The 21194-nt window shown below is 38.3% G+C and overlaps 1 protein-coding gene across 1 annotated transcript in view; it reads left to right on the top strand.

The window, feature by feature from the left end:
* The window catches only part of LOC113290792, a 37033-nt gene extending 16135 nt beyond the window's left edge, over positions 1–20898 (top strand). Inside the window, exons 2-8 of the mRNA XM_026540380.1 lie at positions 16666–16936; positions 17349–17918; positions 18128–19016; positions 19184–19260; positions 19474–19689; positions 19838–19996; positions 20096–20898. Coding sequence (XP_026396165.1) covers positions 16666–16936; positions 17349–17918; positions 18128–19016; positions 19184–19260; positions 19474–19689; positions 19838–19996; positions 20096–20898 — 2985 coding nt within the window. The remainder of the gene's footprint in view (positions 1–16665; positions 16937–17348; positions 17919–18127; positions 19017–19183; positions 19261–19473; positions 19690–19837; positions 19997–20095) is intronic.
* The last annotated feature ends 296 nt before the right edge of the window (positions 20899–21194 follow it).

The following is a 21194-nucleotide window of genomic DNA, read 5'->3' as shown; positions in this document are numbered from 1 at the left end:
TGTTGAGGAATTTACACGTCTCAACACTAAGAGGAAGGATGTGTTGAGGAAGCATGCCTAGCAACACAGTAGTGAATGTTGAGGAATTTACACGTTTCAACACTAAGAGGAAGAATGTGTTGAGGAAGCATTCCTAGAAACACACAGTAGTGAGCGTTGAGGAATTTACTCGTATCAACACAAAGAGGAAAGATGTGTTGAGGAAGTATGCCTAGCAACACAGTAGTGAGTGTTGAGGAATTTGCACGTCTCAGCACTAATAGAAAGGATGTGTTGAGGAAGCATGCTTGGCACCGCAGTGGTGAGTGTTCAGGAATTTCCACGTCTCAACACGAATAGAAAAGGTGTGTTGAGGAAGCATGCCTGGCAACATAGTAGTGAATGTTGAGGAATTTACACGTCTCAATACTAAGATGAAGAATGTGTTGAGGAAGCATGCCTAGCAACACAGTAGTGAGTGTTGAAGAATTTACACGTCTCAACACTAAGAGGAAGGATGTGTTGAGGAAGCATGCCTAGAAACACAATAGTGGTGTTGAGGAATTTGCACGTCTCAACACCATGAGGAGGGTGTGTTGAGGAAGCATGCCTCGCAACACAGTAGTGAGTGTTGAGGAATTTGCACGTTTCAACATTAAGAGAAAGGATGTGTCGAGGCAGAATGCTTGGCAACACAGTGGTGAGTGTTGAGAAATTTGCACGTCTCAACACTAAGAGAAAGGATGTGTTGAGGCAGCATGCCTGGCAACACAATGGTTAGTGTTGAGAAATTTACATGTCTCAACACGAATAAGAAAGGTGTGTTGGGGCAACATGCCTGGTGATAGACACATTTTTGTTTCTGAATTGTCCTCAGTGTCTCTATTGCTAGTGCTTGATTTTGTACTCATTATGGTGTTTTTATGTTTGTGTAGATGTTTTTGGAGAAAAACACTTGTGTGAAAAAAGTTGCTCAAAAAGTGCTATTTGGACCCCTGGAGGACATTTGTTATACGGACCCCAGATTTGGCTAAGGGACACCCAAGGTTATGCGTAGCCCAAATTCATCCTCAGCACCCAAATTTATCCTCAGCACCCATCTGCTATTCGCACCCCAGAAAAGGATAGGGGCACTTCATCTTCAACAGTTCAAAAAATAAAAAATGGCGGGAAAAATATTCACTTCACTGGCAGATTTTTCGATCGGATTTTGGAGGAGTTTTTGTGCGATTCAATCACTGAAACTTGATGGGTAGTTGTGATATGTCCTAACAGAGCTGGTATGGGTGTTTGTTTCGATCAAATTTGGCAGGATAACTTGGTTTAATCCAAACAGGGAGTTGGAGGAAAAACATAAGCTTGCACGAGTTGTGAGGAATTTAAACGTGTTCTGCTCATGTTTGATGACTCGAGCAACACTTTGGACCTTGAAAAAGATAAATAAGGAGATTTTGCAGATATAGAAACGCGTGAGAAGCTAAATCAGGGAAGAAAATATTCCCAGAATATTTTCTTTACTGCCCGAGTTCAATGAAGAATATTGAGAATTATGGCGTGATTAAATGAGGCTGAGGAGTATAAACAGAGTGCTGGGATCATAGAGAAGGGGGACGGAGAGTTTGGGCTCGAGGGGAGATTTTGGGAGAGTTTAGAGTAACAACAGAGGAGATTGATCGTGTTGCAAAGAAAACTTTTATGCTGCTGCTAGGAAGAACACGAAGAACAAAAGACCACTAGAGGATGTCGTTTATCAACAGTGACAACGACAGCCACACGAGGGTCACAGAGATACAACAACATCAGTTCTTTTCTATCGTTCTTTGTAACAGTGTTTTGCAATAATTATAAACGTTGCAAACACCCGATTTTCATTATTTTCTCTCCATTTCATCTTTGTAAACAAATTTTGAGCATGAATCAATACTTTGAGCAAGTTTATACAATGACGAGCTAAACCCATCCTCTGGGGCGACGGAGGAAGCTATTTCGCCTATAAAATGTGGTAATCTCTATTTTATTTAATTTATGCAATTATTATATGATTATTTGCTTTGATAAATAAATAGAAAAAATGGTTTTTGTTAAACAATTGTTATTTCAATTTATGGAGCATGCTAGCCTAGGGTTTTGATGTCCCATACTTTCGATTTACAATTGTTATTTCTAAAAAATCAACTTTTGTAATATTTAGAATCAATTTGAATGAAGGATTTGCATAATTATAATTAGAGAATATAAATCACTTTGATATTGGTAATTAGTGGAATCCATAGCCCCAGTCTTCTCCATATTTTTCATATCACTTTTATTTAATTTTCCTATATTTTTATTTAAAATTAAGTCTAAAATCTGCTTTCACAAGTCTTGAACGAATCTTATTACTACAACAACTTTGAAAACACATCACAATTTTTGGCGCCGCCGACGCGGGCTTGTCTTTAGGATAGAGTTTTTAGATTTTTTTTTAAGGTTTTTATTTTATTTGTTCTTCTTTACGTTTTTGGGTTTTTGTCTTTTTCTTACAGAATTCGGAATTTGGAGCGAAAGAAAATTTTGCCAAAGCTTTTGGTGAATACTTAAAGACTTCGAGTGAAAGGAAAAGCGAAAGGAGCGAAAGAAGAAATTTATTTTTTATTTTATAAAAAAGAGAGAAAGAAAAAGGGAGACATTTTTTTTTTTTTAGACTTTTTTTTTTTCTTTTGCACTTTATATTTTTGGACTTTGGACTTTAAATTTTGGGACATTATTTTTTTAAACCCTACGGAAGGGTAGTTTAAATATAAACTGTTTGCAGAGAAGGACGGTGATTACAATATGACCTCGGCCCCTCGGGTTCGTACATGACATAGGAGGCGTGGCCCGAGTCGACTACAAAGGTTCATCCCCCGTATGGTACGGGAGGTAAGTTTTCCGAAACACTCGCGAATCCCCAGTCAGCGAGTTACTGTCTTCCTTCGTATGCATATATGTTGAGGACTTGAAAACGGCTGCTTTAATTTTCTGGTAAAGGGCAAGGACTGGCCATACAAGATAAGGTTTCGGATTTCATCACCGTTCTCTTCTTGCCCGCCTTAGGAAAACGACACAAAACGCGAACCTAAGCCTAAAATTTTGACTAGAACGAGATCGATAGGGTAACGAGCTTAACAGGAAAGTCACTCGAAAAATATTGGTTACTCTTTTAAGCATACTTCGAAGTTCTTGACGGTTTCTGTAAGTTGAATGCGTGACTGCGCCGCCTTGTAATACCGGTGAGGCCTTGGGTATCAAAGCTCCACCGAGCTTCCCTCGCCTCTATTCAACTTACTTTGACCCGGATTGATTCCAGAGGGGTTTGCTTAAATTGTAACGAATTCCCGTTCGAAGGATTAGAAGCTGGTCTAGAAACAATCTAAGTGGAGCCATCATGCTTTTTATTTGCTAGAAATCAGTAGGTTTGCTGTGGTGGAGTCAGCCTTGTTTGTGTTTGCATAGAACATCCCTTCCGTTTTAAGACTTTTCTTTTTGATTTTGTTTTTCTAGTGTATGCCCGAAGTTTTTAAACGGGCTTGTAAAACAAACACTCTAGGTCGTTTGATTAGTGACAAACCTAGTAGTTCTTCTTGTGAAGGCGAGGAGCTCGAAGACTCTTCTTTTGAGAGCCCCGTTTTTGGAAACTTCAGTTTTGAGAATCTGTCTCTTCGTGAGGAAAGTACCCCTAGTACTCCTAGTCCTTTGGTAGTGCCAGAAATGGCAACTTTGAAATCTTTGCTAAACCCAACTAGGACCTCTCGACCGTCTTGTATCAAGTAAGTTGAAACCGATGCAAATTATGAACTGAAACCTGAGACTTTACAGATGCTCCCAATGTTTTTAGGGAAGGAAAATGAGAACCCCTATTTTCATGTTAGGGAATTTGAGGAAGTTTGTAGTACTCTGAAAATTAAAAACCTAAGTGATGATGCGTTGAAACTTAGGTTATTCTCCTTTTCCTTAAAAGATAAAGCCAAATCTTGGCTGCATAGTTTGGACTCTGAGTCAATTGAAACCTATGACCAACTTACTTCTGCCTTTATATATAAGTTTTTACCAAGGCATAAAACATCGTCTATTAGGACGCAAATATGTACTTTTGCCCAACAAGAGGGAGAATCTTTATATAGGTACTTAGAAAGGTTTAATGACTTGATATCTCAATGTCCTCATCATGGTTTGGAGAAGGTTAGGTTATTTCAGATCCTCTACGAGGGTTTAGATTATTCAACAACAACCATGGTTGAGTCCTCATGCACAGGTGGGTTTGAGAATAAAACTGTTGATGAAGCGATGACATTTTTGAATGAAATCGCCGATAAGACCCAACAATGGGAAAATAGTAGGGAACCCCAGAAAACAATTCTTCTAAGTAGAGGAAATTTTAATAGGGTAGAAGGATCTCATGAGTCAGATGCCAAAATAGCAGCTATAGCCAAAATGTTAGAAGCCTTAGAATTAGGTCATTCTAGTGGTAGTAGTGGAAGAAATGAGCCTTTTTGGGAAGGCCATGCCGTTGAAGAGAAAGCCAATGCTCTTTATAACAACACTAGGTTTGATAACCGACAGAAGTTTGACCCATATTCAGAAACCTATAACCCTGGCTGGAGAATCCATCCAAACCTTTCTTGGTCCAAGGGCCAGAATCAAGGTCAGTCTAGTAATGCTCAGGTTCCCCCAGGTTTTGGCTATACTAAGAATCCTTCAGCCCCGTCACAGTTTCAGAACCCTTCGGATAAGAAGATTATGAGTTTAGAAGAGTCTCTTGCTTTGTTAACTCGTAACACTGTCCTAAATTGTCTCTAAGCTTCCCTATATATAGAGTTTTGTAACCTCTTCTTTAATAAAACTAGGAAACCTAGTTGTGTCCCGTGCATCACACCCCGTGCCAAAGTAGATTCCAAACTCCGGCCAAATTCCAAAATAAATCATCACCACAGTCTGGCCGTGAAGTCTTCAGCCAATGGGCCGCGCAGCTGGTGTGTACACAAGTAGGAGTGAGCATGGACCGGTATGGACCGGTTTCACCTCATCCGCATCCAATCCAATGCACTACGGATTCTAAATTTGGCATCCACATCCAATCCAGATCCAATGGATGCACGGATGGACGGATTGGATGCGGATAATCCAATGAATTTGTTTTAGTTAAAATTTATAGTAAAGAAAATAAAACTAACACAAGTAACTCCTTATAAAATCTACATATCTTATATATATGTACAAATATAAAAATGCCATGTACAACATCCCAATCAAACACCTTAAAAATTCCTAAATGATTCATAGGTATTTTCTAGAATTATATAAATGCCTTTAATTTAACGGATATGGATGTCCAATGTATTTTCAAGGTTGCATCCGGGACGGATCCGTAATCTGTTGGATTTCAAAAATTACATTTGTATCCAATCCATTAACGAACGGTCCGGGCATCCATCCATAAAAGAACGGTTGGTCACGATCAAATCCACGGATTACGGATAAAATGCTCACCTCTAAGTAAACAAGTTTCCAAGGCATGAATATGGGCTTGCATTGTTCTATCTCACTTGGTAGCTAAACTTTTAGTCACTCTGTCGAGCATTCCCTGAACTTCTCGGTCCCTGTTAATGGCAGCATCCATCATCATCCACCAGACTCATCCCCGATACTCTAGATTCTCTAGTTCAACTCTGTGATTACTCTCTCGAGCTTGACCTCCAATATACAGTCGTCATTAACGACAGCAAGGACCAAGACTCCATTCTCTCCATCGTTTTTCTATTCAAACTCCTCCCTGTATACGTGATTTAGCTGAGCTCAGTCATATCTTCTCAAGTCCAGGCTCGAACATAAGCTTCTCTCTGCCAATGATAATAGACTCAGAACCACCAACTCCATTGCCATACTGCATTCGATCCATGATTCAATCTCGCTTCTCACTGAATCATCACCACGAGCTCTACAAACTGAACCCAGATATCATTCTTCAGCGTCAACCCATCTTTGCCAGCAAACCACAGTTCAGGCCATCTCCTTCTTATTCACGTCATTGCCAATGGCAGTACCTACAGCTCCTTCCATGTCTTCTCCAGCTTGGTATCTTCTTGTCCCTGAAATCACTAACTTCACCACAATTACCTCCCACTCTTGCCATTCATTACTGCCGATATTGGCAACATCTCATATTCATCTCAGTTCCTCCACGTTCATCACAATCCATCATGCAACAGCGACGAGCATCAACCATTACAACCATCAACAACTCCCAGCGCCTCCTTTATTGATCATGGCAGCAACAACATTATCAACCACAGCAACGTCCCATGCATTTTATCTTCCCTGTTCAATCTCGAGTAGTCACAACAGCTCCAGAGTCCAAGCTCATCCACTGTCATGTATTCTCCATCTCAGAACCTTAACTCATCCACTGTCATGTATTCTCCATCTCAGAACCTTAACTCATCCACCATTTCAGTACAACCACAGACTCGAGCTCCATCATTTTTTGTTTACTGCCATTATTCATCTACTGCCAAAGACTATCGAGCTTGCATCATTTCCCATCAGCAGCAGCAACACTGCCTTCGTCCATCTTGTTCTATCGAACATCATCATTGATCACCTATCTTCCCGTTCCATTACAGCGATGATCAACCACCAAGCCATCTACGTCCTTAGTAATCATTCTCAGCATCATCGATCACAGGAATACGATATGCTGGGGAGAAATCCACGTACATACTTGTGGTGTAAATTACTGAGCTAAGGCCCATTAGCTAATCATCTTGAACTGGTTTCAAACTCCTATAGTCCACCAACATCAGGAAAATAAGAATTCTCTTTTAACTCCGTTGGCGCATCCATCTTATCTTGGCTTTCAAATGTGTGCATTCGCTGACCCGAGCTTCTAGCGTCCAATATGCCTACGCGACTGCCCGTAGTAAATTTCATGCAATGACAATTCTACCTCTTTTGTGGACAATTGGGCGATTTCTTGTTCTTTTCGGGAATAAGCTCCAAAATTCCCATAAAATATAAAAGAAAGAGAATAATACAATTTCACAAGAAAACTAGCTAAGAAAGCATAATCAATCGATACTTGGAGAGGTGTTTTTAAACACCTATCAATTATCGGTGAAGCAGCTTCTCCCTGATTCCATGTGTGCGTAAGATCTCCTATTATTGGTTGCCTAATTGTAAGTGCGACCTTGGTGTATTGACTTGATGAAAATTTCAGATTTGTGTCTCCTTGCAAGAACAACCACAAAATCTTCATCCGATGTAGATTTTCAGCTGTCACGTAGAAAAGAGTTTCGGCTCCAAATTCTGAACCAATTTGCGCCAGCTTCAGTTCTTCCAGAGGGAAGTGTAAAAACGTTTCGTGGGTGACTTTGTTTATGAGGTGTCTCTCTTTGTGAGTTATCTCTTGATGTGTTAGAACCAGCAGTAGACTTGGAAGTCGACGGCTTCACTTCTGGATCTCTTGACGTAGTCACCGAGATATTTGTTATTTTGCTGGAACATGTTGTTCAAGTCTTGAGAGTGATCGTCTTGGAAATGAAAAGATATTTATGATAGGGAGCATCATCATCTGGAACCAATCGTAGGTGTTGTTCGGCGCATTGTTGTTGTACCCGGTGTAGGTTCTTCCGTTTCCCTGGGTATATGTGAAACGTGGGTCCTTTTGGTTGAACAACTTCTCGGATCTCCCCTGGTGAGGTTATCTCGGTTGTGGATTCTTTCCTGGCATGATGACGTAGGCATCATTGTCTTCTTGAAGATGCTCTCTTGACGTGTCGTCTCCAGTAGATCTGAATATTTCCCCGGCTTGCTCTTTCTTGGGTTGGCATAATAGGCGAACCCCTTTATGATGATTTGAAGATGTGTCAAGTCTCCTTTGTTATTGAAGATGTATGAATTCCAAGAATTACGCCATGGTCTGGATCTACACGTTTTGTTAATGAATTGACAACGGATACTCCTGACCATAAAATGGTAGAAGTGGTGGAATAGAGATAGGCCTTTGCTTTCGTGATCTCTGCGGGTGCCTTTCTATGATTCCACTGGTATTGAGATTTGTTGTCAACTATCTCCATACTGGAATAGCAGCTGATTGAATCTTCCCTTGTGTGGACCTTGGCGACATTAATATCAGTGATAACTTTGAGGCGTTTCTGGCTTGCTCCATATAACACTTATGTTGTTGCAGGAAGGGCGATTGCTCCACAAGGATCTCGAGAGAATCCATTGTGCCCTTCTAAGTAGTAGTCACGTCATCTTGTGTCTCCACGAGGCTTTCTGGTCCTTTCATATGGGAGATTTACTGATGCTCGGCTATCCAAGGTATTCTCAGTAGCATTGCTTAAAGAAGCATTTTTATGAAGCTTCTTAACGAATGGAACACCATAATTGAAATTGGTTGTGTAAACATTGTTTGATGAGACTTACCTTTTCACGAGGCCTCCAACAAAACTGAATTTTCACGGATAATTTCTTCAAGTCCAAATTCATTGTGTGACGTAGCCATAGAGATGAGAAGTCCCCAGTCGTTTTTTTTTATTGCTTTTGCAACATCTGGAATCAGACGGAGCCATTGTTCCTTCGATAAATAAGAAGCGTCTATCAGGGACGGCTATAACTAGGACCGTGAGAATATCTTTATGTCGATCCGCGGTAAAGTGGAAGATCTTCGGTTCACAGGCGCAACTCTCCTGAATTAATCTTTTCTTGGACAATGCGTTTCAGACCCTTGCATTCACCGGTAGGATGATGGATGAACCTGTGATAGTGGAAATATCTCGAATCTAACATCTCTTGATTAGTTGGTGGACGTCATACGGGAGGAAATTGGACCACCCCGTCTTGTACCCAAACTTCCAGTAACTCCAGAATTCTTCTTATGGGAGCGGGAAGCGCGGGTAGTTTGAGTCTGGCTTTTCTCGCGTTAGCGTCTGTTGTGGTGGAAACTCTTGTAAGTTTTGATACGAAGCTCGTTTCGAAGGCGGAGTTGAAACTCGAGTGAGTGTTGGCTCAGGTGCGGATCTCTTAGTTTGGAAATTTTTTCGGGATGCAACTTCTCTTGACGGCCCTGCATCGATGACAGCAATGTTAATTAGTTGGACTGAATACTGCTCATTGGCGCGGTTCTCGTCTTCATAGGTGCCTTGGTAGATTTCCCCTTCTTCGGGTGCTTCTCTATTTAGTCGGGTTAGAGCGGTCGTGGATGCGGACTGTTGGATAACTCTCTGAACTTCCGCGAGGGTCTGGAGATACAGGTTTTCCAACAAAGCTTCATAGGCCATCTCTTTAACTTTGTCTTGCAGATATTGTGACGCACCTGGAAGGTCTCTCCCCTTAGGCTTGTGAAACTGTCTCAGCTCTTTGTCGTTGGCTGAGCTTAGTTGGTTATTTCCTTTCTGCTTTTGTCCGATGCGGTTACATACTCTGTCTGCATTGTCATTGGCGGAGGCACAGAGTTCAAAAAAGGATTCAACATTTTTTGCATCACTCCTAAATTTGGTGGCGTTCTCCGAGCGAATGTTTGCATATTCTTTCCACAACCGGTTTTCCGTACTCTTTAGGAGACAAAACGTCTCATTTTGCAGTTTGCTGATATTGGCCTGATTTGCGACAACGTTTTCCAATATTTTCGGCATACCTTCTATGGTGATTGGATTTCGAGCATTCGTGGTTTTGGAAGAGTTTGGCTGACCCGGGCACATCATAAAATGGAAAGTTGGAATTGGTGATTGAAGTGAATTTTGGTTAATGATTAAATTAGATCTAAGATCCACCCTCTTAAAGTTATGAAAACTAGAATGAAAATTTTGAACTGATTTTGGAACCAAGAGATATTAATCTCCCACTGTGGTCGCCAGTTGTTTTGGGGTAAAAAATGATTCTTCTGGAAATGGTAAATTTGGGTGTGTCGCCAAGAAACGAATCTAAACCCTAAACAAATGCACTGAACGAAAGTACTTTAGATTCGAGAGATCAATCTGTACAATTCTGGCCTAAACCAAGAAATGGTCGTTACAGTCTTGCTTTGGTCATAAAGTGAAGGAGAAGGGTTGATCTTAGGGAGGGAAGCGAAGAAGGTGTTGAGATCAGAATGGTTAACTCTGAAGGTGTGGTTGTTTTATGACTTGTATCAGAATGTGGAATTCACTTGAGGAATGCAAGTTATGAATTGTTTGGTATTTTTCTGGATGCTTGTGTTGATAACCGTTTTCGGTTGAAATAGGTTGAAAACCTATTTATATAAGTCATAGTTGGACACACCCTGATCTCATAGGAAGTGGGAGTAGTTGAGTGATTGAGAAGTGGAGTCGTGTAAAGATGTTGAAAACCACGTCTTGCTATGAGATAAGACCGGTTGGTTCACACCCACTATTTCTATGCCACCACTAATTGTCTGCCTTTCCTGAAACTTTCTTATAATACGCGTATTGCATGCCACACGCTGTAAACCGCCAGACCAATACCCTGATTAACATCCTCTAATTTGTGACAAGTTTGTTGTCTCGAGTATTTTCGTGGAAAATACGCAACAGGTTGTTGAATGAGTATTGCTTGCAAGACCTAATTATTTTGACCAGTCACGCGCAAGCTAGGCGGCGGGCGGTCATATGTTGTAAGTTAAGTCACGATACTTGCTATAAGAAATAGCGTCTAATGCTTTTAGGTTAAATAATTAATTATTTGTGAAAATCGATGTTTGTAAAACATCGTTTGCAATCGATGCATATAAAGCATCGCTTTATAAATATCATTTAAGTTAGTCGCAGAGCTTAATGTCTTAAAAAGGAGTATGATCGGTCATTTTTGGGAAGCTACCAGGATCCATTCACGCACGCCAAAGGCAGGCCGGTCGGTCCTTATAGGAGAGTGATGGCTGGTAGCCATTTTGACATCCTATTGGTTTTCCAAAGTTAGATATAGACCGGTTAAACTGGCTAGCAAAGTTGGACGACCGAGATGATTTGCGGCAGTTACATACTGCCTTAAAATTCATGTAAGCGGCGCGACCAATCCCTTTTGGGCGATCGTCTGAGAGCCATATGGGCAGGATGTGGCTTGTTCGATCGTTCCACACGGAAGAGAGGTGGCCGGTGATCATGACGTCACCCTATTGGCCACCTGAAAATAGATCTAGGCCGTCTGATTAGGCTATGATGGACTACCGAGATGATTTGTGACAGTTCTGCTCTGCTGCAATTCAATTTTAGGGTTTAATAGTCGTGTGTCCAGCCTCCTTTGGGCTAACGGTTTTTGGCGTTAGCGCGTGTTGGGATCTTGTTCGTTCGATCAGCACAATGTCTGGGCCGCTGGTGAGCGTATCCGCATCTTGCTCGTTGATTGAGATTGAATCTAGGCCGATCAATCCTGCTGGCGAAGTTGAGTGGCCAAGATCGTTTTGCGGGAGCAATATACTGCTGCTAACATAAATTAGGGTTTTGTAACTCATGCGGCCAGTATACTTTGAGCAATCGGTTTGATATTCTCTTGATATGTCGTGGGCAATTCGACTGTCCAGGGATGGAGATGGGTTGCCGGCGAGCACATCGGCACCTTATTGGTCATTCGAAATAAAATCTAAGTCATCCAACTAGGCTGGATAAGTTGGACGAATGCGATGAGTTTAAGACTGTCATGGCTAGTCTCAACTCGTTGAACTTCTTTTCAACAACGCGGCTGGCCTAGCTCTGGCTTGCGGTCAGGGATGTTGCTGGCGGGCTAATAGGATTCCGATTGGATGGGATGGTGATAAGCCTTCCGGTGGACTTCACGAAGTTTGATTGGTCTCGTCGGGAGGAAGCCAAGCTCATTGAGTTGGCCTGCTAAATCGTGTGGCTGTGATTGTTTTAAGACTGACATGGGCATCATCTGTTCAATTCCTTAAGGAATTAAATGTGCGCCTAGCCAACTTCCACTTTTACTCAAAAGTGTGTGTTGCGCATTTAAAGCGATTTGATTAGTTGATGAGAAAGAGGGGCCAGTAGGCAATAATATGGCCGATCGGCCACAGGGCAGCGCCTGCTTGGCTCTTTTTTGCTGTTACCTTTATTTGCCGCAGTTTCTCTTTATTTCTTGGTAGGATTTTGCTCCTACTAGTCCATGGCGGATCAATTTCCTAGCTTGCCTAGGTTTGGCCTCGACCAATAGGGTTCGAGATATTTCGCAGGGCGCAAAAAACCTAATTTTTACAAATTGATAAAATTAGGTTAAAGGACTGAATTTTGCGGGTTGCTGCAAAATCAATCAATTTTTGGTGAATTTTGCATACTGATACAAAAAATCACTAATTTAATATCAAAGGGTAGCATAACTTTGCGTTCCTCTAATTGAGTACTTCCACACGCATCTTAATCCGGACACTTCGGGAGATTCATGCTAATCGGCTGGGAGTGAGCACTAGTCGTCATGTCATGTCAGTATTAAGAGTTCAACTGGGGAACATGGCATAGAATAAATACTCAGAAATTTACAAAATATTTGGGATTGTTCCTACATGCACCATTCTGGATAAATTTCATATAAATATACTGAATTTCTGAATACACATGTAAGTAAAGAGGCCTGAGCACTCATCACTTTTAAATGGCTCTATTTCTTTGCAGAATGAAAGCAAATTAAAATACAAGGTTTTATAATTTTAGCCCTGAACTAAAAACCACCATTAACAAGTTGAGCAAGGTAGAAATTTGTGGTGGGGTTGTGGTGTGAATTATGGTGGTGGATATTGAGAAGAGTTGACCAATCATCCCATAAGTGTGCTTGTGAAACAACTTCTTAAGTGCAGTACCACTCATGCTGAGATATGAATTTTTTTGATCACAGTCAATGTTATCTTCCTACCTTTGTGCTTGAAGGAGATATACAACTTGGATAAGTTTGAACATGACATAACCCAGTTTTCTTAACCAATCTGCACCCAAAGCTAGATCACACCCTCCTAGAGGAAGGAGTCTTAAGTCACCACAAAATTTGTGACCCTGCATAGTCCAATTGAGTTGAGAGAAAACCCCAGAACTAATTGTTTTATTTCCATTTGCCATAGTAACCATCATATTACTATAGGTTCTAATGAATAGTGTAAACTCTTGGTTATTTCATAGTTAGTGAAACTGTGTGTACTGCCAGTGTTTAAGAGAAAGTGTTGCTTTCTACAAACAAGGCATTTTTTGAACACTTTATCACAATTGTAGCATAACCCTTTAGTTTTCCTCACTTGAACTTTCCATAAAATGACTCTCTGTATGGGTAATGTTGGGCTAGTTATAGGAGGTCCTGTGAGGTAGATGGTTGTGGTTGCACTGATTTGGGAGGAAACTTTTGTTGTTGAAATGGTTTGGTAATGGAAAATGAGTTAGTGAAAGCATTTTGAATTGGTTTAACGGACTTCTGTTGCGTCACAAGGGTTTTTTCTTGCATCCTTACAAGTGAAAAGGCATGAAGCAGAGTAGTGGGGATTAAACATGTTTACAAACCCTTTGGGTTCTTCCTTTAACCCATCAATAAAACTTTGTATGAAATATTCTTCAGCAAAATCTTTGTGTTTACTCAACGATGGAGCTTTTAAGTACTCAAATTCTTCAAAATAATCATCAACAACTGTAGTTTGAGCTAATTTATTGAATAACCCAACAATATTCTCATGAGCAGGATTTTCAAATCTTAAAAAAATATTTTCATATAGCTCTTGCCAAGTAATATGTGTTTTATTTAAACGAATATTTTTATACCATTGATGTCAAGTAATATGTGTTTTATTTAAATGGATATTTTTATACCATTGATGTGCTTTACCATCAAGAAGTATCGCGGCCATCATCGTCTTAATGTACTCTGGTATATTGTATATCTGGAGGTAGTAGTCACACTTATGCACCTAACCCTTTGGATGTCCACCTTCAAATCGCGGAAAATCAAGCTTTGGCATATAATTATAGTGATAAAGGTATCGATATCCGGAGTACGATTGGAAAAGAGATCCACTTGCTTCATTAGTGAATCTAGTATGAGATCCTTGTGCTCTATCCGTATCTCCATTGTTATGGATTTTATTGGAAAAACAATGTCCAACTGAGATTGCAATCTATTATCAATACTACTTTCGAAATCGTCCTTTGTCACATCGTACTGACTTGTACAACATTAGTGTCATACTTATCACTTAGAGAACCGTTATGTGATTGTTGTTTAATATTTGTGTCTGCTAAATCTTTACAGGAAGGAGCAGGTCCAACCACAGTGAATATAGGAAAGAACGACTAGGATGTCACTTATACTATTCTCGTACAAAACAATACGGAATGAACGAAAAAAGACCTGGTAATGGTAAATCTTCCGTAGCAGCCTCAATTTACAACTTCATTTAATTTGATAACCAAAAACAGAGTGATATCTTACAACTTAAATGCAATTGAAAGTAAACGAAAACCCTCATCAAGCAAACTAATCCCAGACGGACATATGTCGAGTATCTACTAGTCAATAATCCCAAAATAACGAAACTACCCAACAGGATTAAGGCAGACAAACAGATACTAAAGGCACCTGAAACTCTAATAATGTAAATAACTAAGATAAGTGCAGTGCAGACTAAGAGGTACATGAAAACTGACTTTGTATGGCAGTGTATCCTTGTTGTAGCAAAGTAATGTGGACATAACATATATAATAACAAGAAGACCTTTGAGAAAGTATATAATATGTGTTCCAGACTGATTTGGACTTGGGACTTCAAGCTCATTCTTTTATGTTAGCCTGGGTTGATGATGTATTAGATTACACGTTCATTAGTGTTGAGTTGGGAAAGTTTGTTCGCGTAATCAGTTTATTTATCCTTTCAGGACTGAGTCTCTTTATATCTACTTCTTGTAGAATCTTACGTTCTTCTATTGTACTCATTAGTCCCTTCTAAAAAAACATTGATAAAGCAAACACTGGCACAATTTTTTAGCGATACTGAACCCAACAATAACCATCAAGTTGTAACTTCACCAAAAATCTTTTATCGTTGAGTTTTTTTTTCTTTTTGATAAATCTCGTAAAATTTTATTCATGCAAAAATAGAGATTACATGGACTTCAAGACCATCAAGATCAAAGATTGAAATACAATTAAAAGGTACTAACAAAGAGTAATTCGTGAAGAGAAATAACGAACTACCAACAAGAGTACCAAGCAATCCGAAGAATGGTTTTGGAATTATAATCCAACCATTTTGATAGGGTTTTTTGTTCTTGGAAAAGAGATCTTCCACCCAAAATGGAATTATAAAAATATGAGAGTAATATGTCCAAAGTCTTGAATCTTGATCACCACACTTGAATTTCCACCCAAAATCTCCATTAAAATCACAAAGAAACACCATGAGAGCGCATAGAGAATTTCCATAATGGAGAAGACATAAACAAAAAGGAAAAACACCCACAAGAGCACCATAAATATCTCCTAAAAATAATAGAGACTGAAACAAAAACTTAAATAAATCTAACCTAAACTACTAGCTATCTAAGAAAACAAGAAAAAGGAAAGAAACCTGTTGAGATCTAGCCCAAAATGGAGTAGATCTAAGCAGTAAGTTTTAATGGTGGTGAAGGTTTTTAAGTTTTGAGAAGAAGCTAAAAAGGAGAGAGGTTTTGTTTTCTTGTGTGGAGGAACCTTCGAGTTTAGGTAGTGGTACCAAATGCGTGCGAGCATGTATTCTTCCAATTTTCATACAAATAGTAAGCCAACCATAAAGATGAATACTGGAGCTATACGGACACAAAAAAGACAATCTTATCTTATCTTATTATTATACTAATATAAAGAATATAGTTATTTTTGGTAGGAGACCCCTAAATTACTAAGTTGCTCTCATTTAAATTACCAAGCTCTACTATTTTATGTAATTTCAATAAAAACAAAGAGTAGAGACATAAATTAAATAACACCAGATTAAAAAATCCATTAGAAACGTACATTTACATAAATGCCATTGTTTTAAAAATAAATCAACATTTTAAAAAACTTAATATCTTTCAAAATATACACCAGACTTTTATATAATTTTATATACTTGAAAAGCCCTTTGAATTGTCTACATTACGAATATAAATAAGAATAATAAATTTTTACGCTACGAAAAAAAATTCATTACTTTCAAATTTAATATTTATGAATGAGTCGAATTGAAGCATGTGCATCGTACATTTGGTACCACTAGTGCTTACAGATATCAGTCTATCTGGAATCAAAAGACCATCTTCTGCTGCATTGATCATATGTTAGAGACATATGGTTTGGTGTTTCTAATGATATACTTCAAAATTCTTATAGATATCAGTCTATTCAAGATGGATTCTCTCTTGGACAAATAGAGATAATTTAGTCTCTACGGCTAGAAGGAATTTGCTCAACCTAGCTATCATCAGTATATGGTTCATTTGGAAGAGTAATGTGTCAGGATTTGTAATCATAAACATCAACATCCTAATGGACAAAGTCAAAGGCGATTTAGAAACCAATTTTTTGGTGTAGGGTTTTCTCCATTTTCGAGCATCTCCTCTAGAGAGATGCAATCTTCATCTTATTCTTCTGCCCCTCTAGAGGTACCCTCCTCACCTCTATAGGATCATCCCATGGAGGTTGTTACCGATCCTTCTGGTTCTCTGGTTCCTGTGAGTAATTCTTCTTCAGGCAATCAATTTGTTTCTCCTTCTGGATCCACAGATCCTAAAGCTTCTTGGTCTTCATTATTTGATAGAAATAAGGAATCAGTTATCTCAGCTGATATGGAATTTTTTTTCTTATCCTATTATTTATGGTAAGAAATCTATGGATATACCTTATGAGGTTTTTGATGAGGATATTCGACAATGTGAAGATAAAGTAGTTGGTGATTTTGTGGGTAGCAGATTAAATTTTAATTGGGTTAAAAGGGATGTCAATCGAGCTTGGAAACCGAAAGGTAATCTCAATATGACTATTCATGGTGATAGTATGTTCTTATTTAATTTCCAATCTCCTGAAGATAGGACTCGAGCATTAGAAATGGGTCAATGTTCATATCTAACAGATTGTTTATTATTAAGCCATGGTCCAGAACTGTAGAACAAGAAATAGTTGAGTTAAAATCTCTTCCAGTTTGGATGAACTTTAGAAATGTGCCATTATTCATGTGGAATAATAAGGTTTTGAGTATGATAGCGAGCTATTTGGGCAAACCTTTAATGATGGATAATCAAACTCTGAATAAAAATAAAATGAGTTATGCATGAATTTGTGTTGAAGTGGATATTAACTGTGAATTTCCAGAATCCTTTAATTTTACATTGGGAGGAAAGGACACAGTTGAGATAAACATGCAATATTCTTGGAAGCCCCAAAATGCAGTGATTGTGCTGTTTTTGGTCATGCTTTTGATGATTTTCCAAAACAAGCTAAACCAGTTCAGAAAATAGTACATAAATGGGTTCCAAAAAAGATTGTTATAAACAAAGATGAGGAAGGTTGGATTACTAAATCAAAGAATGGAGATAAACCTCATAAAGAGGTTACTGCAGCTCTAAATAATCCTTCACCTATTGATATTGATACTGAACCTGTAGTTACTGCTCAACCAGCTTTTATTGCACCTCAGGAAAATGCTTCAAGTAATGTTAGTTCAGTCCTACATGAAGTGGGTATCAGAGAAGATAATAATGTGAATGTTTTGATTTCTTCTAATCCTGTTTCTGTCTTGGACAAGTCCTTGAATAATACTCAAGAGGCTCCCTCTGGAAATAATAAGGAAAATTTTCAAGCAATTTTGAAGGCAACTCAGTTGAAGATTAATGAACCTGATTCTTCTATTGCTGGGTCTAGAGCTCATTTTAAAAAGAGGTCCATGATTTCTCCTCCAGCTATTAACCTTTTTCCCAAGATTGCAGACTTGAAGAGGTCTACTAGAGGTACCATCTCCCTCCCTAATAATTTAACATGAGTTTCAACATAGGAGGTTGGAACATCATAGGTCTAAATGATCCTCTGAAGCAATTGGAGGTTAAAATTTTAATTAGATTGAATAAACTTTCCATGATTGGACTTATGGAAACTCATGTTCAGGTTCAAAATAAATCTAGAATTAGAAATAATATAAATCCTTCATGGTGTTTTTTAGACAATGATAGTACTCATAGTTCTGGTAGAATTTGGGTTGCTTGGGACCCTAGAGTGGTCCAAGTCAGTGTGTTGAGTTCTTCTCCTCAAGCCGTTTTTCTAGATGTGTCTTTCTCTTCTATGATAAATTTTGTTGTCACCTTCATCTATGGGGACAATTATTATATTACTAGGAACCTTTTATGGGATTCTATCACTGCTTTTGCCTCTTTCAGTCATAGACCTTGGGTCTTATTAGGTGATTTTAATTCCTTATTGGTTCCATCTGACAAAGTGGGTGGTGCTTATGTCCTTCTCCATCATTATCAAGACTTCTCTAATTGTGTTCAGTTATCCAAGATTATGGATCTTCATTTTTCTAGCTGTTTTTACACTTGGTCTAATTGTCAACAAGATGGTATAATGATTAGATCAAAATTGGATAGAGTGATGGTTAATGTGGAATGGATTCAACAGTTCCAAATTTCTAAAGCCGAATTCTTACTTCCAGGTATTTCTGACCATTCCCCAAGTATTGTTTCAATTTTTGAGAAAAGAAAACATGGTCCTCCCCCTTTTAGATTTTTTAACTTTCTTTCTGAAGAAAAAGATTTTATGGAAGTGGTTAAGAGAGGGTGGAACATTGTGGTTAGAGGTAATCCTATGATAAGTTTAGTCACTAAAATGAAGAATGTGAAGCTAGAAATTATTAAATGTAAAAATTCTAGGTTCAAAAATATGTCTGAACAAGTTTTACAAGATAAAGAAAGAATGGATTCTACTCAATTACTTCTTCAATCTCATCCTTTAGATCATGAGTTGGCCAGAAGGGAAAGATCTTATGTAGCTGAATATGTTAAATTAGCAAAATATGAAGAATCTGCTGCTAAACAACAATCCAAAATTAAATGGTTGGATTTGGGAGATTCAAATACCTCTTTTTTTTTCATAATTCTACTAAAGAGATAAGATCAAGAAATAATATATTAACTTTGTATAATGATGAGAATGTTAAACTTGTTGATGATCTGGATATTGCAAAGGAATGTATCAATTATTATTCTGACCTTTTTTGCAGCAATTTACCTGAGGAGAGTTCTAATACTTCTTTGTGCAATCTTAGCTTCAATGCTTGTATTCAGCAGGATGATGTTGGTGAGCTAATTAAGCATGTTACCAGAGAATAAATAGTGTATTCTTTACATTCTATTGGATCTAGCAAGGCTTCATGCCCTGATGGGTTTTCCAGTCATTTCTTCAAGTATTGTTGGCCTTTGATGAGATATGATTTGGTTGATGTAGTCCAAAATTTCTTTCATAAGTCAAAGCTTCTTAAAGAAGTTAATTGTACTTTTATCACTCTTATAGAAAAGAAGAAGAATCCTTCATATGTTTCTGATTATAGACCAATATCATGCTGCAATGTTACTTATAAGTGCATTACTAAAGTTATCTCTCTTATAATGAAGAAAATTTTGATAGGTCTCATCAGCCAGAATCAATCTGCTTTCATCTCTGGAATATCTATACAAGACAACATCATGGTGGCTCATGAGTTGGTGAGGAATTATCACAGATCAAAAGGTACTCCTAGATGCTCTTTGAAATAGATTTAAGGAAAGCTTATGACACTGTTAAGTGGGATGCTATTTTTTACATGCTTAAAAACCTGGGATTTCCTGATACTTTCATTAACTGGATATCTATGTATATTACAACTGTATATTCTCAGTTTTAATCAATGGGTCCCCTTATGGGTTTTTTGGAGCAAAGAGAGATTTAAGACAGGGCTGCCCAATCTCTCCTTACTTATTTGTTCTAGCCATGGAAATGCTTAGTGCTACACTTCTCAAACAGGTTCAGATACAAAAGTTTGGTTTTCACCCTAGATGTAAGTTAACTGGATTAACCCATTTATGTTTTGTTGATGATGTGTTGATATTCTACAAAGGCACTACTGATGTTGCTATTAGCCTAAAATAATCTCTAGATGAATTCAACAACTATACTGGGCTAAAAATTAATAATCAGAAAACTCCTCTCTACTGTTCAGCTATAGATGAGCCTATTAAGAAACAAATTGTTCAAATCTTAGAGTGCTCAGTTGGAGAACTGTCTGTCAGATATTTGGGTGTGCCTCTTCTATCTACTAAACTCTCTTATAAAGATTGTCTTCCTCTGCTTGAAAGAGTTGATGCAAGAATTTATTCATGGAAGTCTATTTTTCTGGATTACCCTGGGAGAGCTCTTCTCATCAAAGCAGTTTTAAGTGGCATGTTATTTTTCTGGTTCTCTTGCTTTGTTCTTCCTAAAAGAGTCATTAAGGAGCTGAATACCAAATTTAGAAGATTCTTATGGGAAGGGCCTGAGTTGAAGAAAAGTTATAATCCTATTAAGTGGATCTTTGCTTGTCATTCTTATGAAGAAGTTGGACTAGGCATTAAAGACCTAGAAAATACCAATGTGGCTGCTAATCTCAGACATATATGGGATTTAGTTTCTGGTAAAGAAACTATTTGGACTTCTTGGGTTAAAAGCAACCTTATTAAAGATAAAGATTTCTGGACCATGAAGATCCCTCAAGATACTTCTTGGTGTTGGAGAAGAATTTTGGATCATAGAGAGATAACAAAGGAACATATAGGATTTCTTCTGGGAAATGGTATTTCCACTAGTTTCTTACAAGAGAACTGGCATTCTAATGGAGATCTTATAAACTGGGTGGCACCTCATATTTTGGATACTCTTGGAGCAAATGATAATTCTAAAGTGGCTGATTTTATATTTCCTTAAGGCTGGCACTTTCCTGATTATATGGAAGATGATGTCCAAGAGATAGTGAAGGAAATTTCTCTCACAGAGTTTAACTTACAAGAAACTGATCAAATCTTATGGAAATCTGGAGTTACTAGTAAGTTCTCTATGAAACATACTTATATGGAAATCTCTGAACATGTGTCTAGTCCTAGTTGGAAGACCTTAGTGTGGTTTAAAAAACACATCCCTAGACACTCTTTCATCACTTGGTTAGCTCTCCTCAAAAGACTTAAAACTAGAAGTAAATTGTATAAATGGGGTACCATAGTTGA

This window comes from Papaver somniferum, chromosome 6, assembly GCF_003573695.1.
Source record: "Papaver somniferum cultivar HN1 chromosome 6, ASM357369v1, whole genome shotgun sequence".
In the NCBI taxonomy this organism is placed as follows: domain Eukaryota; kingdom Viridiplantae; phylum Streptophyta; class Magnoliopsida; order Ranunculales; family Papaveraceae; genus Papaver; species Papaver somniferum.
The sequence above is the reverse complement of the archived record's forward strand: the minus strand, read 5'-3'. Positions and strand labels throughout refer to the sequence as shown.